The 19,060-nt window shown below is 37.4% G+C and overlaps 1 protein-coding gene across 2 annotated transcripts in view; it reads left to right on the forward strand.

Moving 5' to 3' along the window:
- Positions 1-19,060, forward strand: part of ldb2a (LIM domain binding 2a) — a 63,687-nt gene that overhangs the window by 27,263 nt on the left and 17,364 nt on the right. For both annotated transcript variants that reach the window (XM_081382039.1, XM_081382040.1), the window contains exons 3-4: positions 14,454-14,626; positions 17,539-17,661. In XM_081382039.1, the coding sequence (XP_081238165.1) occupies positions 14,454-14,626; positions 17,539-17,661 (296 nt within the window). The remainder of the gene's footprint in view (positions 1-14,453; positions 14,627-17,538; positions 17,662-19,060) is intronic.

Genomic DNA, 19,060 nt, shown 5'->3' on the forward strand with positions numbered 1-19,060 from the left:
AAGTTACATAATACAGATATATATTACTTCAGTGATATTTAACCCATCCGTTATTGCTGTGGAAAGACTCGCGCTTTTGGGGTTATTTGGTCTGTTGAAACTGAAGTACCTTGTTGATGCTCTTACACTTTTAAATTTCCTTTTAATGTTCGATGGTTGAAGGGTGAGTAGATTAATGTCATCTCATTGTGACACTTTTTTAACATATTGCGTTCATAGAGCGAGCCTTTTCACTGACTGTTTACAGCTTAAAGGAAGTTACACCCATAATTTGCGCAAAGCGTCATGGGGTGTAGGAATAAGGTGGATAAGTTAATGGAAATGTAATGTGATGCACTTACAGCCTCAGATGGGGCCATTCTAATGATGGAAAGAACATGTATGTCTGAAATTCGCTGGTCTAAAACCTTGTAACTCCATTGGAGCTTGATTTTGACACCTGCAAGTGTCTGACCATATATCAAGCCACAATATAACTAAAAATAAGCCATAATATCAATAAGACTGTTTAATTATTTAAAAAATACAGTGTTTTTTCCACTTCTTGAAAAGTAGTGGTTTCGGACATACAGGTTTTCCACCCGACAGCGATAATTAATTGCCAGTCCTAGATTACAAAAACCTTTCAAACTTTTTTGAGGTGGAGAAACTATTGTTTAAGATGACTTGTGAAGGAAAACACAGCAAAGAGAGACCGAGCGAGCTGTGATTGACAGTGTGGGGGGTTGAGCAGGCTCAGCTGCAGTCCGGCGCTGGCAAAGACACAGGTCTCCGATGACTGACAGCCCAAGTTTCAAAACAACCTCGAGATGGTCTCTGTGTGTTTTTATATGAGCTCTCTCGTATGGTGTATCTGCGGGTCTGGATTGATACCGTTGAGATTACAGAGATGTTAAATGCATCTGTGCACTGGATGAAAATGTATGTGTGTGTCTAATGGCACTGTTTCTGAGCATATGTGTGTATGTGTGTGGGCAGCAGGAAAAGAGAACAGCTTTGTGATAGGATGGGTCTTTCTCTGCTCTTCCTGCTGTCTCCTTATTCAATAACAAAACAATATCAACTGTACTATCCGTCTTAATTCGCCTCCGGATCAGCATCAGACTTGTGCGTGTGTATGCGAGAGCATGTGTCAATGCGTGCCTGATGCATGCACAGCCATGATACACACATGTGCATCCTGCTCTAACCTCATATTAATACAGATACAGAAAGTGTGTGTCCCTGAAAAGTGGTCGATCATGTCAAACAGGTAACTGGTTGAGTGTTTACCATATCCATTAAATCTCTCTGAAATGAGCAGGGCACTGTTATTGTAGTGTATGTGTGTGTGCATGTTTGTTTTACCCAGGAATGGGGGAAGACATGCAGTCACACTGCATGGTAGATTTGGTAAATACAGAGTCATGAAAAAATTAGGAGTTATGAGGAGACTGGTGCACTTTTGAGCCTAGAACCTTCCAGAAAGTCGACATGGCCCATGCATAATGAACGTGAGGTGCTCTCTTCTTATACACTCAGAGACCTTATGGAAAGGACACACAAGCTTTGGCAAGTAGTTTGTAGACGTAAACAAACTCTTACAGAGACACATAGCTAGCTATATTGATAATGCATGCATTTGGTCAGGCTCTTTTATAATGGACTAATGTAAAACTAATGGATGGAGGATATATATGTGCGTCATCAGGGTATTAAATGTTTATGTAGCTCTGTTTCCCCTCCTCACCGCTGTTGTGTGCTGAATGTGGACTCAGTTCAACTCCCAGCGTCTTGTTTTCCTTTTTGTTCACTCCTGAACTCCCTCTTTTTTTGTTTTCTGCTGATATCCCCAAAGTCCTGTTGCCCCCATTGACTGAAACATATGTGAAAAAGTTCAGTAGTGATGACCACCAGCATATGTAGCCTACTTTTTGACATGCCAGTCTTCAGCAAGGGATGTTGCTGATGTTTTCATCAGACTTCTTCGCTAACTTAACTAACTGGTCAACTAATGTCATCATCCATATACACACTATAGATATTAAGATTGAGGTTCAATTTCAAGGGAACATCGATGCCGCGTCATTGCGCTGACACATCGTTTCGTTCCCATTCTCAGGGAACCAGGTTATATACATAAACCTGAGACTTTTTTTTACATTTTTAAATTGTTTATTATCATTCAAAAGATTTTTTTTATGTCTTTTGAAGTCTCTTATGCTCACCAAGGGTTCATTTATTTGATAAAAAATACAGTAAAAACAGTAATGTAGTGAAATATTATTGCAATTTAAAATAGCTGTTATAGTATATTTTAAAATGTAATTTATTCCTGTGATGCAAAGCTGAATTTTCAGCAGCCGTTAATTCAATCTTCAGTGTCACATGATCCTTTAGAAATCATCTAATATGCTGATTTGCTGTTCAAAAAACATTTCCTAATTGTACTATTTAAAAGTAAAATAAACATTACTGTGGTCGGAACCAGATGTGTTATATTCCTTAAGCCTTTTTCTTTGTCCTTTTTTGACCCTCCTTCCATCGTACCATAATTTTCTGTCGACCTCATCCTCAAGTATTCTCTTATTCTACCTGATGTGAGGCATTGTTCCTGTAGGCCCGGCGTCAGGTGCGCGCAACAGTAAAGTCGGAGGTTATTTAAACAAACCCGGCAGGGAACCTTCCCACCCACTTCATAATTCACTCAAGAGGAATGGGAGGGTGGTGTTCGATTGATCGTGGCACAAAGGGAGGAATTACCTCTTGGAACAAGACTTCCCACATGCTCTTTATCAGTGGCAGAGACAAGGCCATATCTACAAGCATCATCTTGAGCCCAGCAGAGGGCTAAAAGAGGGCTTAAATGCTGCACTGAATCCTGACAGTGACAATGATACAGGCTTCAAGAGTCCTGTGGTGTAACAGAAACTTTGGAGATGTTTCTGACACATGGAATACTTGATGAAGAGATTGTCTTGGATCACATTCTGCCCATATCTTCAAAGTAAATGTGTGATGCTGTAGGAGAACCTTTTTATGTTCCACAATGAACTTTGAATTCTCTGCAATAAGTACTTCAGTATCTGCTTTATGTTCTGGTGCTTTAAAGAACCCAGAAACTTTCTTTGTTCTGTAATATTTAGGAGAATGTTAAAACTGTTTTAACAGCTTGACTCATTAATACTAACACCTATTCTATCTATCTATATACAGTATATATATACAGTGAGGAAAATAAGTATTTGAACACCCTGCTATTTTGCAAGTTCTCCCACTTAGAAAACGATTTATTTGTATGATACAGCTGCAAATAAGTATTTGAACACCTGAGAAAATCAATGTTAATATTTGGTACAGTAGCCTTTGTTTGCAATTACAGAGGTCAAACGTTTCCTGTAGTTTTTCGCCAGGTTTGCACACACTGCAGGAGGGATTTTGGCCCACTCCTCCACACAGATCTTCTCTAGATCAGTCAGGTTTCTGGGCTGTCACTGAGAAACACAGAGTTTGAGCTCCCTCCAAAGATTCTCTATTGGGTTTAGGTCTGGAGACTGGCTAGGCCACGCCAGAACCTTGATATGCTTCTTACAGAGCCACTCCTTGGTTATCCTGGCTGTGTGCTTCGGGTCATTGTCATGTTGGAAGACCCAGCCTCGACCCATCTTCAATGCTCTAACTGAGGGAAGGAGGTTGTTCCCCAAAATCTCGCAATACATAGCCCCGGTCATCCTCTCCTTAATACAGTGCAGTCACCCTGTCCCATGTGCAGAAAAACACCCCCAAAGCATGATGCTACCACCCCCATGCTTCACAGTAGGGATGGTACTCATGGTTGGTAATCATTCTTCTTCCTCCAAACACGTTTAGTGGAATTATGACCAAAAAATTCTATTTTGGTCTTATCTGACTTTCTCCCATGACTCCTCTGGATCATCCAAATGGTCATTGGCAAACTTAAGACGGGCCTTGACATGTGCTGGTTTAAGCAGGGGAACCTTCCGTGCCATGCATGATTTCAAACCATGACATCTTAGTGTATTACAGTAACCTTGGAAACGGTGGTCCCAGCTCTTTTCAGGTCATTGACCAGCTCCTCCCGTGTAGTTCTGGGATGATTTCTCACCTTTCTTAGGATCATTGAGACCCCACGAGGTGAGATCTTGCATGGATCCCCAGTCCGAGGGAGATTGACAGTCATGTTTAGCTTCTTTCTAATGATTGCTCCAACAGTGGACCTTTTTTCACCAAGCTGCTTGGCAATTTCCCCATAGCCCTTTCCAGCCTTGTGGAGGTGTACAATTTTGTCTCTAGTGTCTTTGGACAGCTCTTTGGTCTTGGCCATGTTAGTAGTTGGATTCTTACTGATTGTATGGGGTGGACAGGTGTCTTTATGCAGCTAACGACCTCAAACAGGTGCATCTAATTTAGGATAATAAATGGAGTGGAGGTGGACATTTTAAAGGCAGACTAACAGGTCTTTGAGGGTCAGAATTCTAGCTGATAGACAGGTGTTCAAATACTTATTTGCAGCTGTATCATACAAATAAATAGTTAAAAAATCATACATTGTGATTTCTGGATTTTTTTTTTTAGATTATGTCTCTCACAGTGGACATGCACCTGCGATGACAATTTCAGACCCCTCCATGATTTCCAAGTGGGAGAACTTGCAAAATAGCAGGGTGTTCAAATACTTATTTTCTATTTTTTATATATATATAATTTTTTCATCATTGTTTTGCATTGCATTATATGTTTTGCCATGTTTTTATATGCATTTTATGTTAGCAGTCTGCTATACTTTTATAAAGATCTAACTGATTTACATTACAAGCTATCAGAATTTCACCTTACTTTTTGGCCATGTAAATATCTGCAACTGACCAAATTGCATTTTTGCTAAGTTTGGACCTCTAAATAAAATTGAGGTGTTTTTTCCCCTCGTTGAGCTCTATATATTCTCCTATATCATAATATATGAGCCGTAAAAGCCTGATGTAATGTGATATGTAGCAACAACAACAAAAAAACACATCCAAAAATGTTTTAATATTTTGTCTAAAGGTTCAATAAACCTTGAATGGAAAAAATATATATATATATATTTTTTTTTACTTCATGTCAGGCTTTACATGGTTAAATTTGTTTTTCACTTCCAAAAATTTTCCCCATAGATTGCTATAGTGAAAGTGCAACTCCAGCTGTTGATGGAGGATCGACATTTCAATAAATCAAATCTGGAAGATGATGGGAAGTCATACTGGTTGATACGGTTGTGGTGGCATCCGTCCGGGAGCCCTTGAGGAAGCATGTGCCCCATGAGCAGTGTAGCTGGGAGAAAGAGTGGGCCAAGCCAGCGTCTCCTGAATTATGGATGGAGGGGAAAGGGGGGAGGTGTGGATCAGGACTCATGGGAAAAGCACAGCACACATTCAGACACACAAACACACACACACAAAGGCAGTGGTGTGAGGCCAAGCGTGTTGTGAGGGCGGTTGTGGGTGAGTGGAGCTGTTCGCCTGTGTCTCGTTTTGGCGCGGATGTCTTCGGGGATTACCGCTGAAGAGGGGAGAACTCAGAATCTATCAGACAACCTCCCTCTCTCGCTCTCTACCCATCCTCCACATCAATGAGACCGAGATGTGATGAGTCAGAATATTCTCTGTGGTGTATCACAATCACAATCTTTTTATCTGCTGGATCAGTTTTCCAATCAGTCACCGTAGCACAGATCATTTGACACACTCTGACCTCTAAAATAACTCAAACCCACGTTGAGACATGACCAAGAGTTTTTTTAGTAGTTCACCTAAAATGTAAAATTAGGTCAACATTTACTTATTCTCTTGCGTGCCAAACCTTTATGCTGTTTTGTTTTCAGTGGAACACAAAAGGATAATTTTGTAGGAATCATAATGTGGCTCTTGTTAAACTTCAGTTCATAGTGAACATATTGAGTCTGCCAAGCTCCAAAAATGACAAAAGCAATAAGCAGAATAAAAGTATCATAAAAGTTTTGGGTTTGGGTTGTCCAGACACTCCAGACAGACATTTTGAGGATAATCAAAAATTCTTGGTCGCCCTATCGACTATATATATATATATATATATATATATATATATATATATATATATATATATATATATATATATATATATATATATATATATATATATATATATATATATATGTCATCATTTCATGTTATCTTTTCTTTTTTTTTTTTCTTTTTTTTGCCCGCAATATTTTTATTCTCTGAGATCAATGCACTTTGACAAAAGTTTGAGAGATAAGGAGAAAGGAAGGAAGAGAGAAAAAGAGGGATTGAATTAAAGTTTTATGAAAGATGAATATTTCATATTCTGGGCACTGAATTCCACACTAGTGGGGTGTGTGTGTGTGTGTGTGTTGCCATTCTCTACGTTATAGTATATAAGTATAGTAATACAAGTAATTTTGACCTCATGGGGAAATTTTTTTATTCCCATGAGGAAACAAACTTACAAATCATACAGACTCCTCTTTTTTGAAAATCTAAAATGGCAGAAAGTTTTCTGTGATAGGTTTAGGGGTAGGGTTGGAGTAGGGGGGTAGAATTTACAGTTTGTACAGTATAAAAACCATTACGTCTATGGAAAGTCCCCATAAATCATGGAAACACAACTGTGTGTGTGTGTGTGTGTGTGTGTGTGTGTGTGTGTGTGTGTGTGCGTGTGTGTGTGTGTGTGTGTGTGTGTGTGTGTGTGTGTGTGTGTGTGTGTGTGTGTGTTCAATAGTCCTCCTTAACTATTTCCTCACTTATTTCCTTGCCTTTATATTATCAAGGTGATGGAACCAGATTTATATTGGCAAGTATGCAACCAATTGCTTATATTTAATTATGTAAATGAAAACAGTGGCATGGCTTATTACTAGACTGTACTGTTGACATCCCTAGGCATTTTGAATTGCATATTGTAAACAGCAGAAAAAACAGAGGTTAATAGTTGATTGAACTGGAAACTAGCAGATGATCAGCTAGATAGCAAAAGCACTACACAATCTTTTGACAAATCATTCTCTCTGGTATATATTATTATTCCAGTTTCACCTCCTCTCCAAGTTCTCCTCTGAGAGGGGCAGGTTGTATATTCTCAAATCTCTATTTGAACCCATACCTAATCGTTACTTATTCATAATTCACACTTTGAATCGAACTGTCCCACCAGAGAGGGTATAACATGGAGTCATGGGAGCTGCTTGTGCATTTTTATGCTAGGAATATGTGTATGTGTGTGTGAGAGAGAGAATGTAAGTGTGGGTTGTGTTTTGGAATGGAGCGATTGTCCCCAGAGAGATAATTACTGACAAGGAAGGGCAGGGTGAGAGCTGTTCTTCTCTTTTTTTTATTCTTTTTTTAAACCACATTCTTTTTGGAACCCTGACTGTGAGTGTCTCGTGCCAAATGAAAATGTTGGATGCTTCTTGCAGTCAGTCAATATTGAAGTCGAATAAGTAAAACCGCAGTTGTGGTGTTTGATAAGTTCACTGTTGCGCCGAGCTTTGACATCCTTTCTTCATTTTTACTCGCTTACACGTTCGTTGCTACAACCTCGTAAGTTCTTACGGCACACTTTATAAATAACAAGTTATTTGTAATGGTGGAAATAAAGTTTAGCTCGCTCACAGCAGGCTAGATTGTGCACTTTTTGGCCTGCTGTAAGTCACAGTGTGACCTAAAAACTGGGTGCAATATTCCCTTCCCATAATGCTGAAGCACAATTAATGATGCTGCTGTTGCAGATCTTTTCAGCATCTCCTCAGTTCTAAAAATATTCACCTGTTTTTTAATGGGATCTCACCTGGGGAAAGCCATCCCAGCCACTGTTCCAAAACCTAGTGAGATGCCTCGCTGTCTACAGCAGCTCCGTTCATCATATAAGGAGTGCTCCTCACACAATGTCCACAGGAGACTATACTGTCTATTGATTTCAATACAGGGGAGGAATAATGTAATACGCAAAGACGCATGAACATAGAAGTCTCTTATATTTTATATTTTTATAAATATATAAAATATATTTTATCCCAAATTAGTTTGTTTCTGTGTGTACTGTATATATATATAGTACACACAGAAACAAACTAATTTGGGATAAAATATATTTTATATATTTATAAAAATATAAAATTTATATGAAATAGAATTGATCCAAAACCACAGTAAAGACCTATATATTGATACCAAAAAAATTATATCTAAAAATAAATGCTTTCTATTCATCAGAAATTCCTGGGGAAAAAATGTGTCACTGTTTCCACAAAAAAGGATCATGTTCGTCACTGAAGACTGGAGTAATGACTGCTGAGAATTCAGCTATGCTGAAGGAATTAGGAATAAATTAAAATATTTTGAAATATGTTAAAATAGAAAAGTTATTTTTAATTGTATTAGTCAACAATATTACTGTTTTACTGTATTTCTGATCAAATAATTTTAGCATTAGTGAGGATAAGAGACTTCTTTCAGAAACAAAAATTCTTACCAACCCCAATTCTATTATATATTAAAATGTAAATTAATAGTTTGGGGTAAATAATCATTATTTTATTATTTATAATTATTATTTTACACTATTTGTATTGATTACTTTTTAGTATTGAATTAATTGTATTTATAGTCAATATTCTCTACCTTCATCCGCCATCTTGTATTTATTTTTTCCACTGAATTTGTCACGGTGCCTTATGGGATTGTCTTCACAGTGAAGAAGCGTCAAAATTATATGATGCATAAAAAGACAACTCTCATAGGTTTCAGAACTGAGCGTGTAAGTGGCTTTATTATTATTATTTTAAAACATTTCCAGATGTTTTATAACATAGCTCTGTGGTTCTAGGTTTATAAAATTATAAATGATGAAGTATAGTTCAGACTTAGCTTTTTGGAGGAAATTCACTTCTTTTTCCTTCTCATAATACACTCTTTTCCCAGCATGCTCTACTGCAGAGCACTGCATTTGCTCTATAATCAAACCTGAGCAAACCAAACCTTCATGATTTTATTTACTCTGTTATACTGTTATACTGGTTGAACTTTTCCATACATTCAGTTGCCTTGAAACCTGAGGCTTTAAAGCTTCAACAAAGAAGCAAAAACATCAAATAAGTGATGCACATGACAGTGAGCTACCGTGAGCTGGAAACCACTGTGACCAGCTGTGGTTCACAGTGAATTCAAGAACTGGATCAGTGTGATTCATTTTTAAGATTTTTGATTCATTGAAATGATGAGATTCAATAGGTTCTGATTGAAAAGAATCTGATTGAATGCAGCAAGAACATATGTCAAAATATGAATACGACTTTTTACGATGAAATTTTGGCATCACATGAAGCCTTGTACGACTTCTTCTGAGGACTTAAAATATAGTGCACTAGTCATGTGAACCACTTTCATGATACATTTATGGTGCTTTTGTGTTCTTTTTGAAGCTTAAAAGCACCAGTCCCCATTCATTGTAAATGTGTGGATAAGATCAACTGGTGCAAGTCAGAAAAGACAGAAGACAGAAAGTCAAATGGGTTTAGAGTGACATGAGGGTTAGAAAATAATCACAATGGTTTTTATGTGAAAAAGAGAAAAGTTTGACCTTTGTTTGCATGCAAAATCACTTCTGTCTGTCTTTTATTTACGTATGTTTTGCCTGTCTCTCTGCATAACCTTTCTGTCCACCTCTCTGTGTCTTTCAATGTCTCTCTCTCTCTCTCTCTCTGTCCTTCTCACCCTCTCCTCTCCGTCTGCTGTGCCACTTGAAACGAAACTCCTCTCTTGTCTTTTTGGCTGTGAGTGCTGGCATCCGTCCTGGAGCTTACGCACAGCGTGAATTAATGTGCCTAATTAACACAACGTTAATTATTTGTAAATTGCGTGTTTGGGTACACATTACTTGAGAGGCATATGTTGCACGACGTGTTAGCCGAAACAAGTGACTGCTTAATCCAATCTCTGGAGTGCTCGCTTCTGTAGATGGGCCAATCAGTCTGGAGTCCCCTCACAACACGCAAAAAGAGCCACACATGCTCAGACAAAAAAGACGCAGAAAAACATGTGGGTTATTGTCAGAATCCTGCTGAGACTAACTTTCATTTTAAAGAGAGACTGTTTGAAGTGCTCCCTCTAAAGGTAGCAAAGGAAAATCTACCTCCCACTAGGAACTTTTGCCATTTCTTTCTTATCTGGCACAAATGATAATGAATACAGCATGAAAAAATAAACAAGTGTGCAACAGTGCCAGTATGAGCGGGGAGATTAAGCTTTCCCTCAAAATAAATGACCTAAGGAAAATGTTTCCTTTTTATTGGTTATTACTGGCACAAGAAGTTACAGGTTATATATCAGAGTTATGTGGTGATTTGTGTGTAGGCGTTAATATTGTTGGGGGTAACGCAATACAAGTAACACAGGTTACATAATCCATTACTTTTTTCAAGTAACTGGTAAAGTAACACATTTTAAATTGATAAAATATCTGATTTACGTTTTCAATTAAGGTACTTTGTTTTCATGTTGTAACGTGAACATGTTGTAAATCTAGAATCTAGACTAAAATGTGTGCATGCATTTACTCATCTCATTTGGACAAAACCAGATTCAGTATTAACACTAAATTAAAAGTGTTTGGGATGGTAACGGGTATGACAATGTTGATATATTTGGTCTTGACGGAATAGATCTGCTACGTTTCTGCCATTGCTTATTGCTGCTGCTGCTGCTGCAGAGAAAGTACGGGACTTGCTACTGCCAATACATACACGACACGCTGCTGTGATCATGTAAGACATGCTGCTGCTGTACAATATAGCGTACATGAATTACTCATAGCAGATCTATACAGGTGGAGCTGGGGAAGGTGGAGGGTTTCTGAAAGCGCGCTGCACTGCTAAGGCAAATGCTATACAAAGTATTGAGCACACAAGCTCACTGGCTACTGATACAGCAGGAACCAATCAGCTGTGCCCTATAGAGAATTATGTGATTCCAAGCGTTTGAGTTAAGGACCTATTAGCCTGCGCCATCTAAAGTTTCATTACAGAACTTTGTATGTTAAAAAACACAAATATACTTTATGCCCTGGTGAGAAAAAGTAGCCCAAAAGTAAAGTAACACATTACTTTCCATAAAAAGTAATGTAATTAGTTACTTTTTATGGAGTAACATGGAATGCATTACCTTTAAAAGTAACTTAAGTAAGTCTTATTTATAGAATATCAATATGTATTTGTTACAGTGGAGGTGAATCCCTGGATAATATAGTGGTACCTGGCAATAGGTTACCATGTATTTAAAGACTGGACGTATAGGATGTTAAAATAGACCAACTGGTTAAGGTTTGTTTGGTTAGCACAATCCAGTTATTCCTGGATGGCTTTCTCTAGGAATTATAGAGCTCCTTGTGTGTTCAAGCTGCCCTGGTACCACCATGCATACGCACACACACGCTCGTCTGTTATTTTAGTTTTCACTGGTGTGTGTGTGTTAGTGTGTCTGTGATTTTATGCCCCTTGGTTAGGCATAGCGTCCGCTATGCCACAGTGCTCTAGAACTTTAGCAGGCAGTCAGGTGTGCCTGCAGAAACAACATCTCCCTTCAGCATGACACCCCTCGCTGTCACCCTGCCTGTCAGTCTTTCATTTTGTATCTCTCTCTCCTTCCCTCCCTCTAGCGCTTTCTGTGCGCCTGTATTCTGTGCCATTTTTTTCATTCATGATCATTTCATATTTATTTTCACTGTCCCTTCGAAGCGCTCTACCATTCTCTTTCTCACACTCTCTCATTAACAGTCAGCTCTCGTCGTCGGCTCACTCTGTGTCTTAACCACTAGGGAGACCTTCATTTATACGCTCAAGCTAGGGCTCTCCCTCCCTCCCCTTTTCCTCTTCTCCCGTTTTTCTCACTCTCTCCCCCTGCCAAGTATTTATGTGTTGATTTAGTCATGCCAGACTTTAGCCAATTTAAGAAACAGGCCGCGTTTGCAGCTGTTTCATTTTCTCCTTCTGCCCGTGCAGTTTTAACCAGTGGCGGCAGTGGCGTCTGTCTTAAGGGAAGCTGGGTAAATGAAGTTCTCTCTCTCTTTCCCTTCACCACCCCCGTTCCGCTCCCTCAGGGCTGGAGGCACAAACATAATTTTTCTCAAAGGGGAGTTTGACTGTAAGATGGATTATTTCTGCCTGAAATCAGACGCTAAGCTGGATAAGGCTGCTCGTCCGTTCAGTTTCAATATTAAAATGATTAAGACTGCAAAGCCACTTGCAAAAATTACAAGTTGTTTCTGCAGGCGTGTCTGCTACTTTCTTGGCCAAAGATGTCCAGCTAAATGTGCATGTAAAGCTTTTCAATAGGTGACTCAGACATATGTCATTTTGGGGTCAGTAAGATTTTGTTTTTGAAAGCAATTGGTAATTTTAATTCAGCAATGATGCATTAAAGTGATCAAAAGTGACATCAATGTTTTCAACATTGATAATAATAGGAAAAGTTTCTTGAACATCAAATCAGCATATTAGAATGGAGATGACGCTGATGACTGGAGTAATGATGCCGAAAATTCAGCTTTGCCATCACAGGAATAAATTACATTTTAAAATATATTTTAAAAAAACTCTCCACTTCACTTCTTTCTAGAGAGAGAGAGAATATATAATAACTGACTAAATCTTCTTAGCTTCACCAAAAATTTAAGTTTAATTTTCTCACTCCATTGTCATCTATTTAGTTAATTCTATATCTAAATTAAGTGAGATTTATGTTAAAGTTAAAAAACTTTTATTTGGATATATTCAAAATATATATCTTACATTTTTGCTTCCCGATTAAATTTATTGATGTTTTAGATGTTGTTTGTTTGTTGTTATTGGAAACCATGATTTGAAATGATTTGTTACAGGGCATACTTTCTGGATTCGAGAACATTTTTTTATTTTTTTATTTATATAGTGAAGCAAGAATATAAGAAGAGAAAAAAGAACCATGCAGATATTCCCAAGGCCACAAATCCAGACAGGGGCTCTGTCTTTGTTCATTGTTAAACAACAACAAAAGGTTGTATAATTATCTCCAGCTGCAGGGAAGAATAAGTATTCCAACTTAACTTTTTGTTAGACCTCAGGCAGGTTACTGTAAACAGTTTACAAAAATGAATTAACATGCTTCATATCAGTTAGGCTAATCTTCAACAATTGTTAACAAACAATTCCCAGTCTTACCATGTCGCTGGTGACCAATGGTGTGGGAATGAAGGATCCTTTCATCTGTCTTTTTATTAAGTCTATTCATTAGTTTTCTTTCTGTCACAGAATATTTTCAATGTTGTAGGAATGCTTCATGACAGCATCACAGAGCCCAGTTTTACTTTTAGGGGCCGTCTATATTATACCTTAAGTGTTTTGTGTACATATTTAAAGCACATGCATTTTTGAAGTAGACAACCAGATACAACCAAAAATTTAGTACAAAATGACTACCTCTACATCTTAGACTGGCTCCTTCTTTAGGTGATTTTAAACGAAACCTGAAATTACATTTACTTGAATTAGCGTTTGGTTCAGTAGGCTAATTGGCAAGAGGCTCTCAACAGTTGTTGTTAGTCATTGTTTGCGTGAAAGTACATTTTATTTGTGTAATTTTATTGTGTGATTTGTGATTGTACAATAATGGTTGGTCAACATTGTTGTTTTAATTGTGTTTTATAAATAAATAAATGATGAGTGTTGTATTTGGCACTAGGAGTCCAATCCAGGGGTTTGCCACCCCTAAATCGAACATCCCAGCTTACAGGGATCATTCTCAGAACTTTGGCTAACATTCTTGAAAGGTTCTCCTCTCAAGTTATGAACAAACATTCTTCCAGTATGTTAATAGGCTGTTCGTTCAAAGTTAGCTGGTCTTTAATAATGTTATCCACAAAATTGTTATTTGTACATAGTTCATGGGACATTTTTCCCTTATAAGTTTTAGTTGGACGTTTGTCTAAAGATTTTTGAATGTTACTACTTGTTTCGGAAGGTTCATAGAACATTCCAAAGTAACGTTCTCATAATGATACTCATAAACTTTTTTTAAATGATTTTCAGAAATAACATTTTTATAACTTAATGGGAATACAGTTCTCAGAACATATTTTTGTTATCTGGGATACTATGAAAATGCTGCAAAAAAAAACAAAAATACTTACTGTTAAAAACAGAAATGTATAATAAAAAAAAATGTGTGTGTTTTAACTATGATGTCACAAATTTGTGAAAAACTGTGAGAAACTGAAAGGACTAAGAGTTGCAAGAAATGGCTTGGATGTGGGAACCAATATCTTACTTTACTAATAATGTAGCGCAACAAACAGTGAGAAATTAACAGATGTTGAGACATTTCGAGTCATTTAGTAATGCATTAAAATGAAATGCAATGTAAATGACATCTTATCTCCCTCCTCAGCAATCGGGCGGACCCTCATCCCTCGTTACTTCAGCACAGTATTTGAGGGTGGTGTGTCAGACCTCTACTACATCCTGAAACACTCCAAAGAGTCCTTCCACAACTCCTGCATCACTGTAGACTGTGATCAGTGCACCATGGTCACACAGCACGGCAAGCCCATGTTCACCAAGGTAAAGAGTGTGTGTGTGTGTGTGTGTGAGAGAGAGAGAGAGAGAGAGAGAGAGAGAGAGAGAGAGAGAGAGAGAGAGAGAGAGAGAGAGAGAGAGAGAGAGAGAGAGAGAGAGAGAGAGAGAGAGAGAGAGAGAGAGAGAGAGAGAGAGAGAGAGAGAGAGAGAGAGAGAGAGAGAGAGAGAGAGAGAGAGAGAGAGAGAGAGAGAGAGAGAGAGAGAGAGAGAGAGAGAGAGAGAGAGACCATGTCCTATCCAGGCAAAACACAGAGTTTTGAGATGTATGAATAGACGATGAGTTGCAGGTGCACTCAGTTTCTCTTTGTCAACAAAACGTTTTTTTCTTGTGCATTTTTGCTCATTGTTGTAACTTCAGTGGAAGGAGCATCTGAAACACGTAAACTGTCTAATAGGACAAACAAACATGGCAGGCTTGATAACTTACTACTTTAATCACAGCTATTATTCTGTGCGTTTACTGATGGAGCTTGTTAGGAATCCTCGTGAAATATTTTCCATTTTTCATTTTGGACTCTGCTTAGAAAGCTCTTTATGAATCTATTACTCAATACTCACTCTGTGTGTTGTCATATACTTCAGTTTTTGATTGGTTTAATAGTCGTGGTAAAAAACAAACAAATAAATCTCTTGGTGAGATTTAATTTTCTGTTTCACTAAAACAAGGACACAAAAGCAAGCATAATACAGACTTGCATTTGACAAAATGCAAAATTAGGTGTCAGCTAACTGTTTTACTGATTAAATATGCTGTTTGCAATTGATTTAAAGCAGACCAACATGGTTGATGGTATCACTTTTTTTATTAGAGTAACTTCCCTGTTGACTGGTCATCTGGAATATAAGATATAGGTACTTGATGCTTCATCACTTTTTTTTCCTGCTGTCTTAAATAATAATAATAATAATACAATTTCATTAGAGTAATAAAAATAATAAAAAGCCATAGAATTATGAACAAAGGTCATCGGCCCATTGTGGTTTTGGTGTAATGTCACACCCTGAATGGTTAAAAAAATGACTTTTAAAGATCTGTCAGCTGTAGTGGACATCATGCATCAGAGGGTTAAACCACTTATCAACAGATTTTATGTTTCTACCTTGTCCATCAAGCTCTTTCGATTATTTTCACATACTGTTATGGACTAATCCACTTTAATCCATACAAGAGCCGATGTACTTATTACAGACATGCAGAGGAATAGAGACCCACTAGTCTTTGAGGAACTGATTACAAAATCTCAGCTGTACTCTTGTGCTGCATTCAGAGAAATAGTCAAAAACTTAATAGCAGATATTTTGTAGTCATTTGTGTATTTGTACAGAGTGGAGGATCAAATTCATGTATATAGGTTTTTCTCCTACAGGCTATTTTTTTATGTCCCAGGGTCATAAAAACTGACAGATTTAACCTTTTTTTTTTTCTTTTTTTTTTTTTTTTAATTGTTTTGGAAACTGTTTATTTTATTTTATAGGTATAAAAAATAATTTTTCATTTTATTTCACCATGCATTCATTAAATGGATTTTGTCTATAGATTATAGTTTTACTACTGGCTTGAACTATGAAAATTCATTATTCATTTATTAGTTTAAAAGTATCTAAACAAAAAGTAAAAAATGCATAAGCCATTTCAATATTTAGTGTGTGAAAATATCCTAGTTTACACACATTTCACCTGTCAACAACTTTTTCACCCATAAAGTTTATTCAAAAGTTAGTGTACTTGTAAACCAACTTTGTTAAAATTCCATGGTGTTTTATTTGCAATCAAGCTTTTTAATTGTATTGTTGTGTGCATTAAGGATACATAAAAAGCTAGCTTTGAAATTAGCTTTAGCCAGACTAAGGAGATTCCAAAATGTCATTTCCATCACAAAGTAAATGACGATGTGATGAAAATTACATGGTTATGACAGTTTTTTCTGTTATGCACGTATATCCTCTATTGAACATAACATCCTATGACGAATCCCCTATATTTTAATATTCTAATGATTGGCTAGACACATTTAAACACATCCTGAAGCACAGCTATGAAGCAGTACAGTGATGGAGGGAGAGGAAATGACAGATGCTTTCATTTTCACTTCGCTTTTAGTTTTTCCTCAGCATGTTGCGGTGTTGAGCGATGGTGCTGAACAAGGGATGGAAAGACGGACAAAAAAAAGGAGAGACGGGAAAAGAGTGAAACAAGCAAAAACCGATTCAGAGAGTAGGAAAAGCATACAGAAGATGAAAGAAGTGGGCAGAGCGAGCGAGAGAATGTGAAAGAGTGTGGTCATGTGATGGCGCTGTGCTCTCCCGCCAGCCTCTTTTCTTGTTGATCCTCCAGAGACCATCTGTGCTGAGGGCATTGATTAGAGTGGCTCTGGCGGGATTACATCTTTGCCGTTGCCATGCCAACTAATCAGCTGACGCTCCCACCCCCCCCAATCCCCCTTCCTCCTCCTCATCCTCCGGTTGCCCCAGCAACAGAACATTGGGGCTATGAGTAGCGCAGCTCTAAATTCAGCAAAATGTTTTTCTCATCCTGTTTTTTTAGTAATTGCTAATGGTTTATGACCTCTGCATGTATTCAGCATTTTGTTGTTTGTTTTTGTGTAAGCTCGTCTCAAGTATTTCCATTTCGTTGTCCTTCAGTTCAGGTATACAACATAAACACCTTTTATTAGGAAATAGCTTTGAAACTCTGAAAAGTCGAACTACTCTGACATAATATCTGAATTGACTATGAATCTCACCTGCGTTTAGGTGATGCATTCTGGAACTCTTTGAGTTTGCGTTTTTCTCTAAACTTATTTCATCACGATGAGAGAGACATTTAACACAAAGGACATATCAGCAGACTGTAGTCTTTGAAGACATCATAGATTTCTCAATGTTTGCATTCTCAGGTGTGTACGGAGGGCAGGTTGATTCTGGAGTTCGCCTTCGATGATCTGATGAGGATCAAGACGTGGCACTTCAACATCAGACAGTATCGGGAACTCATCCCACGGAGCATTCTAGCCATGCACGTGAGTTTGATATCATCACTCCATCCTAGGGCTGTCCTACCACATGGTTTGGTTGGAGGTGTGTGTGCAGTAATTTTGCAAAGCTATTCATTTTATAAAATTTAGTTTTAGTTTTAGTTTATTTTTTAAAGGCTCTCATTCTTATCAAGACGACATTTATTTGATAGAAAATGCAGTAAAAACAGTAATAATGTGAAATATTACTACAATTTAAAATAACGGTGTAAAACGGAACTGATAACATAGATTTACATATGGCATAAACTAAGATTTTTTTTTATTGTTTATTATGAGACATCAAAGCTGCAATGGATGGAAAATATATTTAAAAAAAGTACAATCAAAAAGTCAATTGAGTTAAACCTAACTTTTAATGACTCATTGCTTTTTAATCAATATATTTAGCTTTAAATCACATTTGAGTTTTAACTCATCACTCCCCCTTGTAGATTCAGAGATAGTGTAGTTTTAGAAAGTTTGTTCACAGCAACTTATAAAATTCACATGCTCTTAAATTGGGTCCTTTGGGGCCATGTATTCTGGTGGAGAGGGAGAGAGAGTGGATGAGGGAGAAAGGGCTTTGAAAGATTTTTGACAAGGATAGTGCAAAAGTTACTGCAGCATGTTTGATCAACTCATTCTTGTACACATGGGTAAAGCTGCAAAGAATTGAGTCAAACTCATCTGATAAAGGCTAATGAGAATATGAGCACATTGGAGGACCCGTGTTTTAGATGCTCAAAGCGGACTGCGGTCTGGTTCCGGACCCTGGCCTGGTTACAACCGGACCATGATGAGACATACTGATAGCGGTAGCACCATTTGACCATTTCTAGAGTTCAATGTGAGCAACGCATTAAAAAAAAAAAAAAAAAAAAAAACCAGAGCAGTACACACCACAAGCGCTCAGGGTCATGTATGGTAATGATTTTTAGGCGCTATGTCCTTTTTATCAAGCCCTTTCCATTCTTTGCGTGTTGCTTCTCTCAACCGCTAAATCGCCAGTTATTTTAACAACAGTAGCAAAATTACGGTGAGCAGCAAAATAGATTGAAATTTTCTCTAAAACACTGCCGAAAATAAGAATGCAGCAAATACAATTTTTTGTCATATGATTCTGACCGTTTAAATAGACAAGTTTTTTTATAAGACTTTTTTCATCTACATTTAACATTATTAATCAATGTTAATTGCATTTCATAATAAACATTATTATAATTGGGAATTATTTGTTGATGGCAAGGAAACAACAAAAATTTAGAAATGACTAGAATTACTGTTTTCTGATCAAGATGAGTGTTTTGATTATTTGCTTGTTTGTATTTTAGATACTCATTTTAAGCTAAATATAATAATGGTCCTGACTTCAAGAGGAAAACTCTGAACCCCCATACAGTAT

Source organism: Scardinius erythrophthalmus (assembly GCF_964197995.2).
Source record: "Scardinius erythrophthalmus genome assembly, chromosome: 13".
Classification (NCBI taxonomy): domain Eukaryota; kingdom Metazoa; phylum Chordata; class Actinopteri; order Cypriniformes; family Leuciscidae; genus Scardinius; species Scardinius erythrophthalmus.